General features: G+C 44.8%; 2 protein-coding genes across 6 annotated transcripts in view; one reads left to right on the plus strand and one right to left on the minus strand.

Annotated features, from left to right (window-relative positions):
* LOC135377540 (solute carrier family 49 member A3-like) overlaps nt 1–15287 on the minus strand; it is a 47791-nt gene extending 32504 nt beyond the window's left edge. For 2 of the 3 annotated variants that reach the window (XM_064610041.1, XM_064610039.1), the window contains exon 1: nt 15204–15287. The gene's annotated coding sequence lies outside the window, so the exon portion shown is untranslated. Of the gene's footprint in view, nt 1–1787; nt 1858–15203 lie in introns of those variants that run through there. The other variant, XM_064610040.1, reaches the window with a different exon arrangement.
* The window catches only part of LOC135377538 (uncharacterized), a 55962-nt gene that overhangs the window by 4711 nt on the left and 26528 nt on the right, over nt 1–24723 (plus strand). For all 3 annotated transcript variants that reach the window (XM_064610037.1, XM_064610036.1, XM_064610038.1), the window contains exons 2-7: nt 13051–13140; nt 14944–15085; nt 15160–15241; nt 19698–19871; nt 20112–20381; nt 20454–20576. In XM_064610037.1, the coding sequence (XP_064466107.1) occupies nt 13051–13140; nt 14944–15085; nt 15160–15241; nt 19698–19871; nt 20112–20381; nt 20454–20576 (881 nt within the window). The remainder of the gene's footprint in view (nt 1–13050; nt 13141–14943; nt 15086–15159; nt 15242–19697; nt 19872–20111; nt 20382–20453; nt 20577–24723) is intronic.

The raw sequence follows: 24723 nt of genomic DNA on the forward strand, positions 1-24723 counted from the left end.
AATCGCGTTCTCAATATTAATTCACGCTGACTATCAGCTTGCGTGCAGAAGGGTGTTTTGTAAAACACCCTTCTAAATGGCATATTCTAGAAAAAGCACCATTGCAAAGGGCAAACTAATTCTACAGAAAACGCAATTTCAGGGGGTATGTTCGACTGAAAACACGGTTTCAGATGGGTATTTTGCAAACATCTTTTCAATCACTCATTACACTTTTCAGTTGAACCTACGGGATAAAAAAGATAGCGCCTATTTACAAAAACACCACTCTTACATGCCGAAAGGTGTTCGGCATGGGACAAATGTTTACGGAACACGACACTAGCATATTTCTTCATCGGAGCGGCAGCCTGCTAACTATTCGAAAGAGACCGAATAAGAAACGGGTGACCGGCTATTCCATCCATCTCTCAGTATGCGTGTCCGCTCCTGTTTCCTACCAGGGTCTCGCTACAACAGAGAAATGCGACACTCGGGTGTTCCGTAAACTTTTGTCCCAAGCTGTACAAGGACTTACTGCGAAGAGAAGTATTTATCATGTGCAGTGCTGTCTAACACCTACATATGCAAGCCGTTTATACTATACATGTATATACGTATATAAATAGAGTCTCCGAGATAACCCATTGCTAGATAAACATCATCATGAATATTTCAAATACCAATTAGACCTTATTGAGAAAGAAAGAGGGCTACCTAGTGAACGTCAAAAAGCTTCAAAGGACTGGCATAGTTTTGTTTTTGCAATGCATTTCTCGTTCCCACTGGGCGATTTTGAGTCCGACACTTCTAATTACGTGCAACATCTAACTGCCTTCTAATTACAGGGCCACAATCACTAATATTGTTCTCATTCGAATCCAACTATTATAATTAAAACTAACGTTGTAGTGGATGAGGCAATTAAACGCAGAAGGACGAGACTGCCATCATTCAATTGAAACAATTAAAACTAATTAACGCAAATTGTTGTGTGCTTGTGCTGTGACCTCATAGGTTGCGTTTTTAACAACAGACGATGGTACAGTGGTTGCACTTTGGAAAATTAATCTGCTAATTTAGAACTTATCTAATTATCATTGTACATGACCTATATATAACTGCAGGTCATCTGATGGTAATCTACAGAAAACCTGTAATTTGATAAAATTCAGTTTTAATGGCCATATCTAAATTTGGAAATGTCCATGATGGCGAAATGCAGCAAGCAGACAAGGATATAGAAAGAAGTAAACAGGACTAAAAGGGGAGGCCTTGTTGCCCTGTTTTCTTTTTTCTATGCCCTTGTCTGTTTCCTGCATTTCGCCGTCATGAACCTGTACCAACTACCCCGGATTGTTCCTTGGAAATGTCTACATAAGCGCTAACGACGCCGAGATGTTTGTCGAAGTGCGGTTGACAAGATCGATCAGAATAATATAAGTGATCCCTGTACCTGCTCACAAAATAGTTCGGTCTAAAATAAGGCGTACTCAGCAAAGAATTATCTGGTCATCATTGCCAATACAATACTATCTTTACATCCCTGCGTATTAAGTCATCAGCACCCTTTTCCCTCTTGCAACAATACATGCACAGCAACAGAAGAAATGCGTAGAGAGGAAATGTAGACTCAAAACAATGTGAAACTGAGTTTTACGTTGGGTAACTGTACTGGTAGGGCAGCCCACTGTATACAGTGGGCTTCTATACCAGTACAGAGCGAGCAACAAACCTGCTTTCCAACTAAACATCACCGACCCCTCCCTCATCAACATCAACAACAGCAAGGGCATCAGGTCACTCACCTGATCACGTATCAGTGATATCTGGTCAGGTGAGGCGGTATGGATGTTTGAAATCCTTCATTTGGACCAGGCTATCTTGGCAACAATTGCCTGGAATGTTTCACGGGCTGAAAAGAAACTTTCGGGACTCCGACATGCGACATTAGTGATTTCGCGCTCCGTTCACTTTGAACTACTGATTGTTTTATTTGTTATAAGAATTCACACAAAATATGATGTCGAGCCTATTATAACAATCCCTCATATATACGGGGTTGTGGCGAAGGTTCGTTGAACTATAAAGTACTACACCATGTTTACGTAAAACATTACCAGACTGCCATCTCTTCCCTATAATGAAATTTCCTTCATCCCAAAGGTGCAAAAAACGCTGCAAAGCGTTACGAAACGGACAGTGGAAGACAAACAGGAACGAGCGCCACTAACAACTTTAATGCAACGAAGAAAGAAAACACACTGGAGCCTGAGCAACCACAGCTAACCCTGGAAGACACGCCTACAACCACTATCTCTTAACGAGACAAAAACACGTGCAGCATATCAAGCTCCCTCCCGCTCAGCGCAACCGAAGGCTGACTCACACACCGCTCGCTATCAAGTCACCTTTGCATGGAATTTCATTTGCATTTTCATTTTTGCACCTTTGCCATGCAATACCAACTAGACCAACGGTCTGCGTTATTTTCTTTCATCCATTCGTCATGCACACAAAAAGACAGGAAGATATATCCACAGAGCCTCCTATTACTGGAAGCGGTATGCATAATATATGCGTTAACCGAGGATGATTTCTCGAGGAGGGAAGTGTGAAGCATAATATTTGTGTACGATAGCGCATGTTGATGCATTCATTCAGAAGTAAATTCAACTTGTATAGATAATAAGCTTTGTCCCAGTTATGGAATACAAAGCTGTGCGCCAACGTCAAATAAATAGCATACTTTCAGGTTGGGAACCTGCTCTTGAATTGAGGTTTAGAAAATCTAGTTCCACCACGATTCAGCAGATTTTCTTTTATTTCCTGTTATGTTCGCCTATACGCTGAGGATTGCGTTGTATTTCGAGAGGTAACTAACACTTTTGACTTTCACTTACAACTGTCGCCTGTTGATGCTCCACTGATAGTCAGTCAGTCTGACTGACTGCTCGGCAGAGCATACGGAACTGAACCTCTCGAAATGTAGAAACATGACACCATACCGCAGCAACGATGCCGTTGTGCCGGCTACTTCTAAAGCATAGCATAAATAGACTTGAAGGCATGAATATCTGGAAAGAGGAATGCTGCTCGAGAGTTCTGAGGAACTTGGACGTGAGAGTGCGAAGCACAGCTTGTACATGGACGGTTTCCGTGCATTTTTTTTACGTCAGCAGGGCTGTTATTGTTCACTTTCCCTAAGGCATTTAGGAGGGCATTTCACAGATATTGATACTCGAATGGAACAAGCGATGGATCACACTATCAGTGGATGTCTCCAGTGTAGTGCGGAGAGACGAATGCAGCGGCGAACGCCCCTAGTAGTTCGGAGAGCAGCGATGTCTGATTCCCGCCCGTGCTTCGGCGAATAGGATGAGTCCTCAACGTTCCCACAATCCGGACTTGATATGCTACATGATGAAAAGTTGATGTTGCTATCGGCTCTTCGAAAGCCTGCAATACCCGGTTTAGCACAGGCCGTCCCACAACTCTACCGATGCAGCTCATTTCACCGTGCAGCATGAATGATTCTACTGCCATAGACTTCCAAAGGCTTGAGGACATAAATAAGGATTGTACTTCCACAGTACCGGAACAGGGACTGTTTACCAAATGTAACAGAGTGGCTGCAGCTTTCGGGCCCAAATTTTCGATGGCTCCATAGACGATGCCACGTGCACCTAGTGCGCAGAATTTCGCCTGCAACTCTGCTGACTGCAGTTCTTCAGTGGCAAATTTGAGGTCAGAGCCTGTGGACACCTGAAAATCCACTGTGTTTTTGTCCGTTGTTATCTGCCAGGCCACTGCCAGAAGCGGCGGAAGGCTTTAAAAGCAGTTGACAGAACACATCACCCACACTAGATTTGTGTTATCGAAGACGCGACGCCAACGCCCGAAACAATAACAGTTGTGAGAATGACTCTTCAAGCGAATTAAGGTACCAAACTTCATGACGCATGAGTTGCTTTGCAGGGTATGCCCCTCATACAAACATGCGTTTCAAAAAGTGGCGCCGCGAACGTCCAGAGGAGCCTATCACAAATAGCCGAGTCGCCAGCCTGCCTGCGAACGCGTTTCGTTGTTGTTGCTACGTCAAGATTGACTGACGCTTCTTGTGCTCTTTGTCCACATTTACATTGTGAAGCATTTTTGCTGGCATCATCAAACGACAGACGTGGTAAAATACAATACAATGCAGAGAAGGAACAGCAGAAGAAGCGAGACACAGGTTTACCTGCGCGCGACCAACACACATGGTCACGTTCAAGTCGTATTTATTTTCGTTGATTTTGTGGTTCGTGTAAATTCTCAGGTCCACGTTGACAGCTTAGACAACAAACAACATTTGGTGAGAATGAATTCACTTACACGGTCGCACCAAACACACACACAAAAGGACAAAGGATCCCTGCGCTTTATTGCAGCTGACGCCAAAGCAAGCCGCTTCCGCCCCTACGCGAGCGCTCCGATTGCCTGGATGGAAAGCGTTAGCGGATCCGCGCTCGAGAACTGCAGCACGGAGTGGTTCTCAAAAAGCAGTTCCAAACGGTTCGCGTCTCCGCAAACGCGGCGCTGCCTCAAGAAACGCATGTGTGAATCCACCTTTACAGTCACCATTTTTTTTTACCTCTAGGCCCAGAGAGGCTTCCATCTACTGTCACTACCCTCACCTGTTTCGTGCGATGTAAACTCTCTAAGGATATAAAAATAAGGTTTACACAAAGCTATAGCATCGGATTTTGTGTAAACGAATGCAGGACTGAATGCAATTTCCACAGCGCCTCGTCCTCGCCTGCGTGAAACACGCAAAGAGGACGACAGATCAATGTTCCACTTCGCGTTCTGTCACGCAAAACAAAGGGGACAGGCTCGTGCTGTCCCTGAAAGAACGGTTCAATGAATGGCTTAGTCTAGCGTGTCATGAAAGCAACGGAAAAAGGTGACGTAAAAAAGGTATCATCTAGTTAACAGTGATATCTTTTTGTCCGTACTGGGTGACTTCAAGTGGGGAGTGGGGCTGGGGGCTTTGCGTAGATACTGCTTTCAATCCACGCTTTTAGTTGTACTTTGAATGAAGTATCTGTTCAAGGTATATTCGACAACGACATTCGGCCATTTTCCTTGCGCGAAAACGTATTAAGTCACTTCGCACCATCGAAGCTATGAGCCTTTACTGAACATAGGCCACGTTGATTGCATCATTAGCATGGTGACTGTGCAATAAAGATGCATGGAAGGGAGCCTGACCGTGTTTCCTATTCTTGAAATGTGATGTGGGCAAGTTTCCGCTTCTCCCATCCTACAGTTGGCAATACGACTGACCGTGTTTCCTGCGATGCTGTTCGTGGGAATATTTTTCCTAAGACCGTGTTTTAGAATACGGCATGTCTTCGTATTACGCTACCCACTGAAAAAAAATTTCCCACACAGAATACGGTCGCGGGGCAGTATCGCTTGCAGTACAGCTCCTAGAAAGATTTTCCTGATATTTTTATTTTTCTATGCAATTTTTTAATGCTAAATATCTCCATATAACATTTTTGTTACTCATTTAATCAAGCATTGCGTTTGTCCCATTCTACAGACGGCAATACATACAGTCAACAATACAATATTTTTGAAACACGATGTGGGCAAGCATTACTCTTTTTTCCCATCCTAGAGTTGGCAATACAAATCCTCCTACTTCACGACAACACACACCTTTATTTTGGACACCTTATAAGTTCCACTGAAATCTGTAGATCTTCACAGTAAAAGGACATGAAAGAAGGACTACCGCACGACACAACACAGATATGGGCAGATCTTCAACTTCTCGTTGTCCCATAACGGGCGTTAAATGCATCACTTTGGCCCATCATTTTCCACGATAACGATAACGATATGTGAAAGTTCATGATCGGGGCCCTGCCGCAGTTTGAATGCTGCCCAAGCAGCACAATGTACTGAAAGTCGAGTGCAACAGGGGTGGATGGGTAAGTGAAAGACCTTGAACAGACTCGTGAAACTAAAGAACATTGATAAGACACATACCGTCCACCCCTATTGCACTCGACTTTCAGTACATTGTGCTGCTTGGGATGCGTCGTGTGATCGTCCTTTGTTTTATCTGAAAACTTACACTGATGTTTTACCGCTTTATTCTGAATTGTCGCCAACAGGCCCACGCTGTCACTCTCTTTGTATATATCTCTTGGCATTCTCCGGAGTTACAGCGAATAGTCTCTTCCCTGTAGTGTGGGCAATACAGTTATAGTCCGAATAGTCCGAAACCTAGAAAGACGATGTTGAAGCGAGTGAAAGATGACATTTTCCCGTTTTTCTATGGCGACTTTCGGCGTCTGTACAAACAATAATGCCAGGTTGCTGTAACGACTGCTTGACTTCGTGATATCATCTTGGGGCATCTTGCCTGCCTTGGATTGCTGTTACTCACGTAAGTTCTCTCCAGGATCAATGGACATCTCTTCATTCTTACTTTTCACGATAACTTTCGTTCGTGACATGGCGGCGAATCGTAAATGGCTCTCACGACGTTAAAGGCGCTAATGGTCCTTCAGAGCTCCGTCGTGGGGGAGTTTCGATAAGGAAGACGTGAGGTCAAACCCTGTCAACTACGTCTGCGTATGGACTCATTCTGTCTCAGCTTCCTTCATTCTGTCCTTCTAACGCACGTCTAAGGTCCATCGCAGAAGACGTGATACCTTGTCGATTGTACAAGTCGTTACCGCTCAGGAAGGTACCACGTTGCTGCTGTTTAAACAGCATACACTTACTCACGCGATACTTTAGTCCTTGCCTGCAACTGTCTTCAAGTTCATCCTCAGATTCGCATGAACATCACGTCAATTCATGAGCGTGTGGAAGACGCAGGTGTCACCAAGTGAATGGGACCCTGGCACGTCCTGCCCTGGATGCCGAAAACTATCGATATAAAAAACCGACTAAGGTAACTGAGCTGTTAGCATTAGGTGCATCGGAGTAGTAATTTCTCTATTTTATTATTTCATCCAATCCAATGAAATCCGGAAACCGAAAGTTTTTGCGAACGGATGAAGGTCAACCTATAGGACAGCTCTTAAAACAACATGGCCTCTCCAGGCGTGTATGTCTTCGGAGCCGTGGGAAATATTTCATCAACAGAAAGGAATGCGATACGCGGTACCTCACTGCACAAGGACATCTGTCCCATGGTTTGTCAACAAACCATGAGTCAAGGTCGACTCCGCCGTCATGACCTCGCCATTTGGAACGATAGCGAGTAGAAACAAGCATAAACGCTGCGACACTAATCGGGATGCCGTCTTTGTTGAGAATTTTAGGCTGAATTCAATAACCACGTGACGTTTTTGAGTCTGTACAAAGCGGACAGAAAAAAATTGCGACAGAAGTCTCTGTGCCGATTGTGACTAAAATGCGACAGCATTTATGAGCTCATCGCGGGCGCACTCCGGCGATTGGCAGTAGAGGTCTGTGGAAACTGGAGTAGCAGACGTACTTGGCAACCACGAGTTGACGACCGTTCGGAATCGGGTTAGTTGGTGTGGACTAAGGTGGAGCATACTGGCAGCCCGGCAAACACAGAAGAACCAGACGAACACTTCGCTGCTATCACAGAAGAGCCAGACGCTTCGCTGTGTTCGAAGCGTTCGTCTGGTTCGTCTGTGTCGTTGTTCGTCTGGTACGCTGCCAGCATGCTCAACCTTGGCAGCCATTACCTTGTATGCCCCTGCCGAAGACACCCATAACACCATAACACTTCCCGTACGGGCTGTGGGAATTTTATTGTCGTCACTGGCTATAGATGCAAATCGTAGGCTTCCTTCATGAAGTCCGCGAACCAGTTGTTCTATTGCCAACTGTGCGATGGGACGGCTGTACGTCGAAATAAATCTTTTAAAATAAAACATTAAAAAATCCACGCTTAAAATTCCACTCTTTGAAATTCATTTTCTGAAATAAACCGTTTAAAAATACACGTCCTCAAAATAAACGCTGTTAAAATAAATCATGGTTAGGCTTAGGAAGGTAATGCTCCGTATCATAGAAGTGATAGCCGTATGGGCGACACGATGATCTTTTCGGCGAAACATGCTATTATGATGTTTCTTACTCATGTTTGTATTGCTATCAATTACATAACAACTTAGGATTTCGAAATATCCAGCTTAAAAGTGATGACGACGGTGCGCGTATGGATACAGAACACGCGAATGATATCAGCCCCCCACCCCCCTACTAAGTTGGCAAAACTTGTCACGGATCACATACAGACAGACAACCTACTTCCGGTGTACCGAAATCCTCGTTCACAGTTATAGCCCTGGCTAGCCCCAAGCGCGATGAGGGTACTATTTTCCGCGGCGGACATAGAGCCGTCGGCTGTCCACCAATCAGGGACGATGGATGTTAAAAGATTTATTTCGAAGCGTTTATTCTTCAAAGTTTATTTTTCGGAGTTTATTTCGACAGCGTGGATTTTCTCATGATTTATATTGAAGAGTTTATTTTGCAAATTTGATATTTGAGAGATTTATTTTTGAACGTTTTATTTTTACATGATTTATTTCGGCGTCATCCCCGATGGGACAAGCGCAAGCTTGCCCACATCACGTTTCACTACAGTACTGCCCAGTACAGCCACTGCACAGTGCTGCCCTCACCCTAAAAACGAAGAGCAAGCATGCACTACCACCGCTCATACACAGCCGCTCCTGTCCTGTGTCGTCCGTATATTTTAGCGCTACCAAGGTAGGTTGATATGTACCAGTGTCCGTAAGTAGTAGTCTCCTATGACAATCATGGGCATGTTGTGTTCCTTCAAGTTTTCAACGAACGTGAAGGGTGGCAGAGTGATCGATGATTTTGGCTAGAAGGAACCTTTTGATATTGCCTTTAGAGGATCCCGCTGTAATGTATACTGTACCAGCACGATGAGGGCGGGGGCATCCTTGTAGTCCACCTTTAACGACGCATAGGTGCGGTAACTTCGCCAATCATCCTGGCGGTTACCATGGTAACCGCTTGGGACAAAAGATCGCGGAACACAGCACTGTCGTATTTCTTCATCGGAGCGGCCCCCTGCTAGCTATCAGGAAGAGATCGAATAACAAACGGGTGACAGGCTATTCTATCCATCTCTCAGCATGCGTGTCCGCGCCTGTTTGCTGTTAGGGCGTCGCTCCGATGGAGAAATGCAACACCTCGGCGTTCCGTAAACTTTTGTCCCAAGCTGTAGGAGAAAGGAGGGCACATTGCTGCGTACACAGAAACAGTCAACTTTTCTGGTTCCCTTCTGGCGCAAGCAGCTCGACCTTTCGACGGTAGCATCGTTATCGCCGCCGAGACAACAATAAGTGGTTCCTGGCCTCAAAAGCAATTTTTGTCTGACTACACTTATTGCCTGTGTGCTCGAGAACGCTTTCACAAGAAGCACGAAAGTTGGGACGCGCTTGTAGGTCCTTCTTTCGCAGTCTTCACTTCCCAAACCCTAGTAACTTATTCTGATGTCTCCCTCGGTGATAAAATGGCGTTTGCCGGTGCCATGCCGCTATGGGACAAATTGCAACAAGCGCTTCCACTTGGAAACGCAAATGTGGTATGTACGTACATCGCAGGGAAAAGTAATACAGTAATACACAGCAAACATTGAGCAGAGCAAAGCCTACGACGTCCAGGAATGAACGGTGCCCAAATACTGTTGTGGATGACTTCACGGAATGTTACTCTCTGGTGTGACATGAGGAGTACGAACCGAACCAGGAGTGGGTTCAGTGCAAGGTTTGCAAAGGCTGGTCACACTGGGATTGTAATAACAATGACGCGGTTTATCATCCCAAGATTGTTAAACGAAAACTCTGCTATACTAGAGCTTCTGCATAGTGCCTCCCGATCTAAATTCACTAAGACTACCAAAGAACTGTTATTTCTAGACAACCTATCCCCTTTGCTTTGAAGAAGATCTCACATTAAAACCGTTGGGTGCTGCAGACTTCTGTTGTACACACCATTACCTTTGTTATGTATGGAAACATGTAAATGATTTCTTTTAATCCGATTACGCATTTTGTGTAGACTCTAATACTTTGTGAGTCAAGTGTATTTCAATATGTGTTGCTGTCGTTGGCCAGACTGTAGGTGCCTGCCCCCTCCGGGAAGTCTACCCAGCTGACATTCAAGATGAAAGTTTGGAGGGATATCCTGAGAATCGCGTGTTTCGTGCGAGTGATCATGAAAATCCTGTAAAAATTTGCCTCACAACGTCACAACACGGAATTCCCGACAACCTGCCCGACCTCTGTGTATGAAAGTGTGTGTGTGTGTGGGGGGGGGGGGTGGCGTTGTGTCCCGGCCCCCTCCGGCAGATTGAACACTCTCCGCGTATGGTGTAACGTCTTTCGGAATAGATGAACACCTGAGGAGCTCACACGTCGCAAGATCACAGCACGTCGATTCAGCTTACTTCGCGTGGAGGCAATTGCAAGGGGACATAGTCGTCGTGGAAATGGGTAGATACTCCAGCTCACTCAATGGTGCTAACGGTTTAAACATATAAAGGACAACAAATGAAGAAGAACTGCAAATTTTACACCAAGATTTTACCACTTTATTGCTAGCAGAACTGAAGAATATGGGACTGTTGTCCGCCATAGAAGATGATGATGATAGTGGAGATTACACTGGTAGATTAGATTCCATCGAGGCGTGTCATAGTCAAGGGGTTCCATAATAAGGGGGACCCTGATTTTCCCAACGCGCACCAATGTTACAATGCATTTGCGTTTCCTCGTAGTTTCTTTCTTAGCTCTCCATGATTCTTTTAAACACTACGAGACAAATATGTTGGCTCTGTATTTCGAAAATAACTCAGGGATTGTTACCTCATCACACTACGGCTGGAGATAGGGTAACACAAGTGAACCCGATACATGGATTCTGGGTGTGATTAACTGCCCCACACGACATTGATCGTGATGATGATGATGATGATAGGAGGAAAAAATGGAAGTGTGTGCCCACTGCGGGACAAGCTACTCCAGGTCTGGTAAAGAAAAAAGAAAAAGAAAACGACGTCTAAAAAGAGGAGAGCTCTGCTATGCTCTTAACGAAGGTGATGAGTGAGCGCTGTGCACCCTGACAATGAATCGCAGGCCATTCGCCAAGCACTTTCACGACGTCAAAGGGTCGGCTATCAAGACGGTCCAGGGATCTCTGAAGTTGCAAACGTGCAGATCGAAACCGCGCACCTTCGAGAAGAATTCGCGCCGAGAAATTTGGGAGTCGCCCCCTGGTGTTCACTGAACGAACCGTGTCGTGGGGCTATTCCCGGGCGGTATTCGCACATTGCATTGCGTATCAAGGCATTGCACGTGTAACAGGCTGTCCAGCATTGATATTTCCTGGTGATTCATGACGAAAACGACATATGTGTTCAAGTAAATCGCATTTTCACTCCAATATGACAGTTTTTACTGTAACAAAAACGAAACCGAAACGAAGATCCCCACCAAGAGGCGGCACAGTGGCGTTCCTAGTGAGGGTCTCGCTGCGAATACGTTCCGAATCCTCACGCACACCACACGTTGAACACAACGACGAAATACATTGATCGTTGATGATCTCGGTTCCTCTGTGTATGCACTATATCAGCAATGGGTTGTGACGAGCTCTTGCAAACACCGTGCACGGAATTCCACTGTGAATTTTTCGGAAATAACGTGAGACTGGCTAGGATTATGTAACACCTTCGTGTTTTGTTTTGTTTACCTAACGTCGTGATATATTATTAAATACATCGTCGCTGGTTTGTTCTTGCCGACCTCTTGCGCGCAAATAAAAGGGCAAGTTCACAATTTTCAACAAATGGTACCGCGTGTATTCGGTTCAGATGTGAACTGAGAGAGAAATGTCGCTGACATGAGCGGGGCCACGGTCTCGATAATTCTTCTCATTGATATCCTGTTCACGTCCTGCGAGTCGGGCGTTACCCGCTTTCTGCGCGGTAAATGTTAAATGCGCGGGAGGACCTTTACTTCCTGCGAAAGCCATGCTATACTATCAGCGAATCGAACATGCTCAGTGCATAATGACGAATAAGAACGGGTGCATTTAGGATAAGAAAATTTACATCGTGATTCGAAGGCGTGAAACCTGTTACGCGAAATACAGCCTCTAGAAATCGTTATAATTGTCACTTATTGGAAATATAGGTCCAGCTGGAAAGAAAACAAAGCGGAGATTTCGGCCTTTGCGGAGATGGCTGACTTCAATTCACTAAAATCTTACGACTATACAAAAAGATACCCTTAAAAATGTATTTTTGTTTTGGTTCCGTGTTAGCGCCACGGAGCAACTATGACTATGAACGGCGTACAGACGTGGACAGATGGAGAGAGGACAGCAGGAAGGAGTGGGGGACAGGGGGTTAGTATGCGTCCTGGGCCGACTTCAGAGGGAACTGTGCAAACATTCGTCTGGAAAGTCTCCGGAAAACCCAGGGAAAACCTCAGACAGCACAGCCGGTGACAGGATTCGAACCCGTGTCACCTCCCAGTCTCGGCGTGGAAACAAAAAATGTAAATGAAAAGTGGATTCGCTGTCAGGGATGAAAGGAACTATCCTAACCGTCACACAGCACGCCGGTGTCGCCAGTCTCACAATAAATGTAAACTAATATTTTCCTATAGTGTTGTTGCATATGTGATGACAATTGGCTGCTAGGCCAGTATTCCAATAAGTTCATTATGAGTCGTGTTCTAAAGCTACGCGAAAGCATTATCTCCTGGAGAACCGTGAAATACATTACGGCAGGTCTCCAAAACGGGCGAATATACCAGCCCTAATATCAGCCTGGCAACACTACACGGATCAGGTTTTGAAATGAAACTTCTGTGGGACCCTGTTTAATATGCAGGAAGTTAGCTCAGTAAAAGGGTGACTACTTTTTCGGCGATATGCTGGAGTTTTTAACTGAGCCGTTTCCAATGTGCTGCATTGAACAGGTAAAAAAAAAAGTTATTGTGCCAATTATTTCTTTTATGACATTCAGAAAAATAATTGTAGGTCTCGTTGCTGGATCAGCACGGTGGATGGCACCGGAGCCCCCGTTTATACTTGAACTGAACAAGTGGAAAGTATGGATTGCTGACCGAGGTAAAGTATATTGGAACCTTGCGCACGAAGGCAGGCTTCTGTTTGTTTCGTTATACTCCATTCGCATAATATACTACACGTATACCGTACATAAAAGCACAGGAGCACACACTATTCAATACCTTCTATGCTAATTTATGCACATGCATAGTACATTACAACCAACACGTGCACTGTGAATGAGGTGAGTGGTTATTTAGAAACTATGCTCAGATTTATCCGAGTTCGAGCTAGATTTCGATAACTTCGCTTCTGGCGATGCTTGGAAATGAGCGCACAGCAATTTATTTATTTATTTATGATACCCTCAGGGCGTATTAGGAATTGTGTCCCCCTCACCTGCCTGCTATCGATTAAAAGTACCCGCCTTGAAATACATATTTATATCCCTAGCGTGCTTCGTGTACCGAAAATCATTGGATACTAACTGCTTGAGTCGCGTAATCGGGGTCCGACAGCGACACACAGGCTTTGCTTCTTTACAGTGCTCATGAGCCGTGACTCATTTCCTGAAGTGATTATATGGTGATCGAACAGTGCGCGCACAAGGCACATTTTCGAGGCCTTGAGTCTCAGCTCCTGAGCAAACATGTGGACACGACAAGACGATGTGCTACCGACATGCCACATATATGTCCATATAATAGCTCTACACTATGTGCCATGTCTGCCCTACAAGGAAAAAGAAACCATTCACCATGACGAAACTCGAGCGAAATGACAGCTGTACACAGGCTTGAGAGATGAACAAAAAGTAAAAATAAAAGAATGAAGAAGAAAGAAAGAAAGAAGATTTTGCGAGATACAAAATACAAGCAGAATACGACGTTCGGCTAGTTTGTTTTCATTCGTCCTAATACTATCGTGTTCATGAATACAGTCTACCCTTGATTTATGAACCTTCGATTTATGAATTCCCTCGTTTTATGAACACGAGCACGGGGAACCAAACTTTTTCCATTCATTTTTCCCTCGTTTTATGAACCTCGATATTCGAATAATGAACGGAATTTTTGGGAACCAACTAGGAGTTGCCCAGCGTTTTTGCCCTCAATTTATGAACGGATCGTTCCGAGGTCCACAGTAACCTTCAAAGGGATTATTCCGTGGTCTTATGAATGACGCCTGAACGGACAAAACGTTTTCCAGGTATCGCACCCTCGATTCTTAACCCCTCGAAATCCGAACAACAAACGGGTTTTCCGGGGTCGCACAAGGTGCGACCAAGTGTTCCTGACCTCAGTTGATGAATAAGGTGGTCGCTGTCACCCGGAGATTAATAAACGGAGGTTAAAAATCCCGGAGGAAATCCGAGACCAGTCCAGTGCGAATGTGGTGACATCTCTTCTTTTCAAGATTGACACAGCGGAAGGCATGGTCCAAAGCAAAATTAAACAATTTAGTATTGCATAATAAACAGAGTGTGAATGCGTTAACGTCTGTTCTTTGTGAGATTGATACAGCAGAAGGCATGGTCAAAAGCAAAATTACACAATATATGGCATTATAAACACAATCCCAACTCGGAAATACTGTTCCATTTGCTCGATAGTACTCAGTTAACGGAATTTTCGATTTATGAATCCCTCGATTTATGAACGATTTTTCGGGGAACCGAGGGTGTTCATAAATCGAGGGTTGACTGTATACAATAGATATTGTCAGATTTTAGTCACCGCGTTTTCTAACCCCACGCTGTGCACATCAAAAGCTGGATACACAGAATGTTTGGATGTTCTGACACCTCACTTCATGCTCAAGATTTTTGCATACTGCGACATAAGGTAATCTTATTTCTTTCAGGATTTACGGATAGGAATAGTGCACGTCAGAAGCAAGATATGAGGACGGATATTTACTTTACTGCGCAGTCGAAGAAATCTAAAGCTCGGTGCCGAGCTTTCAACGGCCTCTACGGTGCTGTCAACATAACGTGTACCACGGAGTAAGACAAAATATTCATATTTGTCCACGCCCTCAAATGTAAGGAAGAGAGTTATTATGTGATCATTATTTCAGCAACAAGTACGCGCAAGATACAACGGCAGTATGGGACTACTTACGACTCTCACGTGACGAATCCCAACAGGGTAATGAAGAGGTGAGCCCTGCTCCAATCATCCCAAATTGCGCAGCGTACTAAAAGTGACGGGTAGGCCAAGGTTTGTTGCTGGGGTGCCGCTGCGTAGCGCCGCGAAATGAATCACCGCACTGATAAGACACCTGCAGCCACTTCCGTGTGCGTAAACTTTTAGCACACCCTGCTTCTTGAGATAAATGCACGTCAAGAGTCTTTTTAAGGTACATTTGATGTTATCTCAAACTAGAGCGAGAGCTGAACCGGTGTACAGACATCGAACTCTCTCACGCCTCATGTATAGACATCGAAAGAACATATAGTAGAGTAAAAAGAAAGGAACAAATACGCGGGTTCCCTTTGGTTCCCTTCACACTCGACGCCCACATAGACGCCCCCCATTGTAGCTGTCATCGACGTACGATTTATTCCGCGATCTACGCACGTCGTGATCTCCATGCGTCCGTCCATTCAAGCACATTTGCTATCCAATCCAATCTGGATCACTTTTATGGAGGCTATGATCGTGATGTACAAGAACGGCATACCACGTGTATATTCCCACTTTGTTCTATTGCCTCGATAATGCATCATAATGCAGGCCTGTACTGAGCTCAAGATCGCGGGTTCGTTCAATACCAGCTAGAGGCAAAGCCTGATCGCTTGAGCGACGTGACGTAACAATGAAGAGCCCGCCAATCACGACCGTGCTTTCAGCTAGCGGCCGTAACTATGGGGACAAGCCGCCATCAGCCGCATGGACAGCCACTGGTAGCCACAGAAAGCATGTGTTTCCAAATCGTCTTTGGTGATTGGTTGACTTTATATGTCAACGCGCCAAGGAGTTGCCCGCCTGAACCAGGCCGACTACGGCAAGCAGTTCCGTCACCACGACCACCACCGTGAGGCATTAAGCAGATTTTCTATATCTAGGTGGCGTTGGTTCGTTTCGAGGTTTCGTGGTTCGAGAGAGAGAGAGAAAGAGAAAGGGGCTGCAGCAAACGGTTTGATGCAAATGAGAGGATGCCATCACGCAACGTCCAAGAACGGGAGCCGCCGTGATAGATACGGTAAAGGCACTGCAACGCTTGACCGCTCCTCCGCCTCAACAACAACATCAATAAATGATGGAGAAGTGATGATGTCATGGGATGTTTCTCCGTGGTAGCCACAGGACCCTACCCCATTTCAAAGGGATTAACATGAGAGAATAAACTAATGGTGAGCGCGAAGGGGGGGGGGGCGAAGACAGGTCTGAGTTCTCACGAAAGCAAAAAAGGAGCGAAGAGTCCGGCGCTGATGCACAGGGAAGCTCCATAGGCCAAAGTCTTTTGACAAGCTAAATGGTCTGTGGTCAAGGAACTCAAGTTGGCGTCGAAGCATCCGACGTGCACACGTGTATTGCTCGCAGTCCTCGATGGTATGGGCAATCGTAGATGGGGTGTGGCAAACTGGCCACAGCACCGTGTTACTGTAACCCAGCTTAACCCGGAACACAGTGGTGAAGGCGACGTTGAGTCGTAGACGCCGCAGAAGTGACGTAAAGCTGCGAGGGAAGCCACTCGGCATCTTAAATGATAATGACGGGTCCACTGCATGAACCATTGAGTGATGTCATGGCATCATTGCTGGCGGGCCAAGGGTGACACCAACGAAGACAAGTAGAAGCGTCTATCTCCGTTGGGGAGGGTAATGGGCACGGCTTTGTAGATACGGTGGGCCGCAGCCGCCGCCTAATTTGCCTCCTCGTTCCCCTGAATGCCAGTGTGGCCGAGGACCTACTGTAAGGCTAACCGGTGTCCCTGTTCCCCAAGAGCCTTGAGCGTCGTCAGGATACTCACTGCTACGTGGGCCAAAGAGCCGCGGACGCCCATGCTTCCTACACATTGCAGGGCTGATTTTCAGTCAGTGTATATCACCCAGGAGCGAGGAGGGTAGCTCAAGGCAGACTTTAAAAATAGCAAGATGGCATACAGCAGACAGGCGAAACCCACATGATATGGACTTGTCCGGTATGACAAAGGTGGCGGAGGAGTCATCCGACGTAGACGAACCACCTGTAAAGACAGCCGCCTCAGCATTCCTGGTACCCTGTCGAATCCAAGTCGTATTGTACCGTGTAAAGCATGTACTGGGACATGTGACAAGGGAGTATACGCAGCTTGTAGGAAATAGTGCGATACCGTTCATAACACATTATGGATACCATACTTATCATGACGGCTCAATTGGTGAGATGTCCCTCTTCGCGATCTTAGTGCCTTGGTATTAATGATGAAAAACAAGTAGTGAAGCCTTCTTTATTCACACCGGAAGAAATGTTGTCTCCTACATGAAAGCTTGCGTGTAATAAAGAAGAAGGCTTCCCTGCTTGTTTTTCATCAGCACCGTCAGCTTTTTGGTATCCTGAAAGTTCTGTGTTCCCTACCGAGGAGAGTAGCAATGTAGAGGAGGTAAACATTGCTTATCGCATCGTGTGCCGGAGATTTCTGGCGCACGTTAAAACCCAGGTGGTCGAAATTATCTGCAGTCGTACCCTGCGCCACGTGCAGCATGTCACCGTACATGTAGGCTGACTCACCTTACGGGTAAATTGACTAAAAAGGACCAAATAGCGAATAAAATACCATTCAGTTCAATGCATATCAGTTCATTGTATCAATTTTCCTGTGCTACGTGAACGTGCCAATTTTCCTCAATTATGAACTAATGTTGTCGAAGACTAAAGAATATTACGTTTATATTATTATTTGTTTCACGAAGGTCCCCCGGCTCATTAACGAGTTTTAGGAGAACGTAGAAGTTTCACGAGAACGTTTCCGGAAACATGATAAGCCACTCTCTAAAACTCCCCGCGCTATCGAAAAGCTTTCTTTTCAGTAAGTACCCCTGAGACATCGGTGTTTCTTCCGTCTGTTCCTCATCTTCGGTCACCCACATGTGTGAGTCAGGCGGATGACACGTAATTGGCAGCAGGATAGCTGAGCTACAGTGAGTCTTCTAGGTCATTGTAGCCCAGCGAAAGAGCACAGTGATACTCTGCTCCGTGCGAGGAATGTGTAAGCCGAAGCCAATTAGTTGCTAAAAAATCACCTAAGTAGCTGCAGCATGTCCCTGAGCGGATATTAGTACCGTCCGCCGTTTGTTCGTATAAATAATGCGCAAGAACAGTTCAATTTCACTGGATGCAGATGCGCCGTTCACGAAGTTTCTGTTAGCCGTTCACGGATGGCGCACAAGCTCCACGATCGAAGCAAGCTGTTTGAAGTTGTGACGGACCACGAATGTTAACATGAAGGCGATGGCGAGCAACGTTTTGGGTTTGTAATTAAGCAGGGCAGGCTATCACAAACGTGAAATGAATCCCCTAACCGAGCAGAGAGCTTACGTCAGAAACGGAAGGTGCGTAAGAAAAATTGCATTATTTGCGCGGCGACGGCACTGCACGGAAGACACCATCTTTCGTTGGCTGCAACCATTGAGTTGTCACTTTACAATAATCGCTATATCGTAGACAGTACGCTGTGACTTTTTTTTCTCTCATACTAATTATTGCCCCAGTGCGAAGCAAGGGGTACAAAATGCTTTCTGATCAACTTCTTGTGCATAGTCTCTGAATCCACCGCAAATGACGGCCGTATTCTTAAACGATCCTCACTTGACGTCCCGTCTCGACTCCAGTGAGTGGAAGAAAGAAGCGCTCCTTCACTTGAGGAGCCATTGGACTTCAAGGTAACATCAGCTCTACCGTGTAGGTGGGAAAGATTTCGTCCGCCCTGGGGGCGTTTCGAGTCAAGGTCGATTTTTGAAGCAGAAAACTGGTCTCGAGGAGAAGCTCAAGTAGAGGATCGAGTCGAGGATGGTTTAAGAATAGGGCCCGGAGAATAAGAATGTTCTGTTTGTACACTGCACATGAGTCTCTGAGACATAATTCCCCCCGCCAGTAGCAGTGTACTTTCTTAAATATCCTCGCAGCTAAATACAGAGCTCCCCAAAATTCCTAAACGAAAAAGAAAAGAAGTGCCAAATCTTTGTAGGGCTTTGTGAATTAGTTCCACAGTCACGCCCATTAGACGAGCAGGGATGCTTAGAAGTATGAGGGATCCAGAGGGGCTCCAAAACGCAATTCCCTTCCGTATGGCCAGGACATTTGCAATGACAATCATATCGATTGTGTATTAACACAGAGCTGAACAGTGAATAATCAATGCTTTATGCCCAGGTCGCGTGTGTCTCAGACATAGCAATACTGGTGGTAGTCGTCCTATTATTTCGGGTAGGGCATACGAAAAAAAAAATAAATAAAAAATAATAATGGGCGCAGTGTACAGCAGCGTTGAACCGTTACGGTAACAATTGGAGCGCGTGTAGCAACTTGCACAATGAAAATTAGCATTCCAGCGTCGTTTATTCATGTAGAATTGCGAATGAGGTAGCATTTCGTGGAACGACAAAATGCGTTTTTTTTTCTGTTCCGCAGAAAACAGTGTTTGGTATTACATACCAAGAAAAACTGACCCTTGAAGCATATGATGGAGCAGGAGAATTTCTACCTCCCATCTTCGCCCATCGAAGTGATGGCGTTCTGTACATGTGCCCACCACCCAGCTCAAAAGATAGACGAGAACTCTGCCTTCGCAACCTACATGTGCAGGTAATCCATCCCACACTTCTGGGTTCGTATCGTCTTTAGATACTAACATCCCTCAGAGCACGGTGTCCGGGCAGGCAGGGCAGGATGACCTTCATTTTAACTGATGTTGCAGACAGATGATGCAGCAGACACAGTCATATTTTTTTCTAGTCTCTGTACGTTAGTGTTGCCGTGAGATGGATACGGTCATCATGCCCTACATCCTTTATTTTTAGCTTCAGTTGCATTTCTTATATCTAGGAACACGGCGGGAATTGTTTCGACGAGGAATCAGGGATACTGCATATTCAACTGCAATATATCACATCTGTCACCATACAAACGATTCAAACGCTTCGAGTGGGATTGGTGTACGAATCGAAAGAGGAGGAAGAGATCGACAAGCTATGGATAAAAAAACTTGTGTCCTTTCTCTCTAAAAAGCTAAAACTGCCACGGAATGCGATTCGAAGTTTATCAAGCTGCTCTCGTAAAGCGCTGTCAATAAACCAAACACACGGTGAACTTCAAGTGAGTACCCCGATGTCCGATATAGAAGCAGCTGTGCGTATCGTGGTTATATTATGTTTTCTTTCACCACAGCTTGAGTTTGCATGGTTCCTGAGCGAGGAAGACACCACCAGTTTCCAACAAGGCTGCACGTACAACGGGCTAATTGATGTCCTCACCAAGTCAGCATTCCCTTTAGACGTGAAACAAGTACATGTAAGTAGCCTTACATTCGATTGTTAGCTGATGCTTGGGTGGCTTGTTGTGGAAGACTGGTCAATCAGGTTTCATGTGTACGACAAGATGAGACAGTTTGTATAATGTGGCCGAATGTCAAAAGGCACATAAAAAGGCGTAAAAAAGATCACGTATATCTGATATTATCCTTATTGTGGGCTATCTCTTAAAAGAATAATCTAATAATAACTTATATCACAAGGTCACCTGATTAATGTGAAGCTGTTCATTAACTTTCCAATAATCTTATGACGAACGAAAATATCAATGAATGGCACGAACGAGATAGCATATTCGCAGTGCAGCTCTGTAGTCGTTTTATTGACATCGTCTACATGTACGGAGAGATGCTTGAACAACACACCGTGTATGAGTTACCCTGTATGAGCGTGCGAAAAAGAACTATGGAATCAAGGAGTAGAAATTAGTACTACGTATAAATCAGTTGACATTAGAATGTAGTGATTGCGCCACTTCTTACAGTGATTCAGGGTTGATTTCGTACGACCCTTAATCCAGTTAGTTTGTGCGTCAACCAGCAATATGAAGTACATATGCGTAACCCACCTACAGAAAACAAAGGAGAAAGAGGAAAGAAAACAACGGACACAAACGCAAATTTGACGCGCTGAATATGCCAACTCTCTTTCTTGCTTTTTCAATCTAATCTGGTTCAATCACCATGACAAGTACGCGCAAAATCGTGCAGGCATCGAACATGAAAAACAAATAAATAATAAAAATAAAAATAAATAAATAAACGCGCAGTTTTACTGTAAATAGTGCATATATCTTTTGAGAATCGCATGAAAGTGAGTTTAAGCAAGATACAATTTTATTTATTCACGTACAGTGCTGCCAGTAGTACTGCGCAATGGAGAGAGAGAGAGAGAGAGAGAGAGAAATACACGATGACGATGATATGGGGATGACTGCGCAATGGAATACGTGAACAAAACGTATTTTTTTCCTTATTTTGTTCATTGCGCATCTCTACAGAGAAGTCTTTCCTTCACCCACAATATGAAAGGATGAAAGAGCACACTATCGCCTCTGGCGTCCTGGAAAAAGATTCAAAGAAAACAGAAAACGCAACCCAAGATAAGGGTAGTTCTGATAGAGTCACCGAATACATTTGTTTTTGTTTTGTTATCCGCAAGTTAAAGCTCATCTTCGACGCATGAGGCGGCACTGTGCTCCTTCAACCTCTCACATTTGGAGTGAAGGAAAGACGCGTCTCCGAAGATGCGCAATGAACAAAATAAAGAGAAAAATGGTGTTCCTTCAAGAATTTTTTGCGGACGATCTACCGAACGGATTTTTGTTCTGAAAACGGCTCCGCTTTCAGGTGACGGAAGAGATCAGATGTTCTCATTGGAACAACTTCGTAGCTTTTATAATTCAAAAGTTAATTATTGAAATTTAATTAAAACATTGCCTTAGGAGTCTGCTAATGCCCTCCTAGGGAGTGCCCTTCAGCATATGCTATATTGCAATTGATTTCGTCTCGGAAAAAGTGATATATATATATATACATATATATTTAAAAAAATATGTTCGTACTTAGCTGGGACAGCCTGTATAAAGCCACTGTTAGATATGGTACCACACATACTGAGACTGCAACCTCTCTCACATTAACTTACAAGATATGACCAGAAACCTGACAAGATGTCGCATTTATTCACTTTCTGCAAAAATCGGTTCCTATCTTCCATCTGTAACAGGTAAAGATCGTTTAATGCAGTTAGCTTAGGATAAACACTGCATGAATATCACACTTTCCCAAGTGTCATGCATGCCACACACACGCACGTATTTGAAAATATCTGCTCGGCAGTATATTTACTTGACAGGTTCATTTGGAACACTTTTGGCTCATATTTACAGTGTTGGGTTTAGGTATACCACACGACTTCAGCGAAATGTCTTCCAAATTCCTTGTAAATGTCCAGTAACGGGAAAGAGCAAATTGTCTTGTAAGGGGCCGCTTTGGATGCGCTGTCGGCACCTTTTAACACACTGCATGCGTAACTTAATCTTCTCTCAGATTTTATAATAAGAAATATTATTATACAGGCTCAAGTTCAAATCATTTGTGCTATGTACACCTACATGTCATGTCGTGAAGTTCAATGAAGAGCTGAGCCCGAACATATAATACAATTGTTATGGTGTGCATTGTTTCGGTAAGCCACGTCATGACAACTTTTCAACAACTTTATGCTATGGATTTGCCGCCTATCATTTCGGTGGTTTATTTTGTTTGTCTATTTTTACTTTCATTTTGTGCTTGTCTGCATAGTTAGTCGTTTTTACTGTACTGCCTGTAAAGCGTGCTTTGTCTGCATTACCCGAGTGCTATGCGACAAAAACAGCTTTACATATAAATTTTGGGAGGATGTTTTTGCTCATAGTCCATTACGCGAATATTTTTGAGCGCCTGCTACTTATGTAAGCCACGACTACAGGCATACAGGCACGATACGTGAGAACTGACTTTACCCAGGTATGATATGCAAATACTGCTTTCGGGAAGTTGGTTAGTTTCATGATGGACAACGCAGGGATTGAAAACCGCACATTTTTCCAAACCGATTCATTGTCTGGTGAGGTTTATTAACCGGCAGTTTATTCACTGTCAAAATCGCAACACTGAAGGAATAAAATATAAAAATATAAATAGCTGGCGCTTTGAGATATGATGAAAAATAGCTAACTAGGAACGAGATTTGTTTCAGCTTTTCAAGCATGCAGTTCGCATATGTTACAGCTGACCCGCGTTGAGTGTCTTTGCTGTACGAGTAAACGGGACGCGTGATATACGGTGGCGCCGATAAGACGTATCTGCATGACAGAACAGAAAATACCCGGATGCACGGACTAGGAATGCACCTAGAATTTTTGCTTTGCGTCCTAGATTTTGCTGCCTGCTTATATCGTAACCGTTTGGTAAACCAACTGCTGGTGGCGCTGTCTCCGCAGCTGCTGTTGGCGCTTGATGATGATGATGATGATGATGATTGAAAGAAAAAAATGAGGATTGTAGCCCTCATCACGAGGGCCGGCTACCCCAGATCACCTAAGGAAAGGAATGCCAGACAGATCCACCCACACCCACTGGAGATGTCGCGAAGCGGCGACGAACGCCACAGACAGGGTCATAGCCCATCTAACAGCTGTTGGCGCTTCCCTAGTGGATGCAAGGCTGGCCTGCTCATGCGACTATAATACAAGATGGAGACTTTCACAATCACGTGATTGATTGGTGATTGATTGGCGAGATCAGTTTCTGACTTCCAGCGGCGTTGCCTTGGCACCAGATACCGCTTTCACCTCGCCTTGATACCAGATATTAGGCGAAGAGGGACGCGTCGAAACGTCACCCCGCCGTCGAATACGCTAGGCAGGTAGATCAGACTGTCTGCGCGGTCTCCCCAATCCCCCCCCCCCCCCCCCGTTGACCCCCTTCTGGGCAGAGAAACCACTCCGATAACCCCTGCAAGTCTTTCAAGGATAAATGTTTGTTTTCCCAGCCCATTGTATCAGCAATTCAGCAGCACATTGCATTACACAAAATAGTGCGACATGGGTGTGCACAGGAAGGGAGTTGCCTCAGGACAGAAGCCGCCGATATTTGGAATTTTTAGAATGTGAGACAGCGAAGAAAGGAGAAAGGCGAAGCCATACAAATATGTTGTCATCAGTTTGCAGGTTCCTAGCTCCCCATTTCTTCTTGATTTTGCCGCAGTAAATTTACCTGCTGATGAAATTTCAGTTGCACTGATGCCTTCCATCTCTGTTTTTCAGTTACGGAACTGTTCAAAATTCGCTTCTTTGTGTAACAATTAGTATTAGATTTAGTATCCTCTTCAAGGTGTGGATTTGATTTAAATCCGATTTGTTTGGCCAAATCCACAGCACTGGAGTGGATAGACGCCTTCATCACATGGTTTCTCCACACTTTACCTCCTCTCATGCGCAGAGTCATGGGATAATGAGGTAATTAGAACGACGACAAACACGATATTTTGCTGCACCGGTATTTGCATAATTAATATGCTAATGTTTATCAAATACAGTAATCGGTAAAGCGTGGTACGGGAAGTCTTCGAAATATATTTTG

Source organism: Ornithodoros turicata, chromosome 1 (genome assembly GCF_037126465.1).
Source record: "Ornithodoros turicata isolate Travis chromosome 1, ASM3712646v1, whole genome shotgun sequence".
NCBI classification, from domain to species: domain Eukaryota; kingdom Metazoa; phylum Arthropoda; class Arachnida; order Ixodida; family Argasidae; genus Ornithodoros; species Ornithodoros turicata.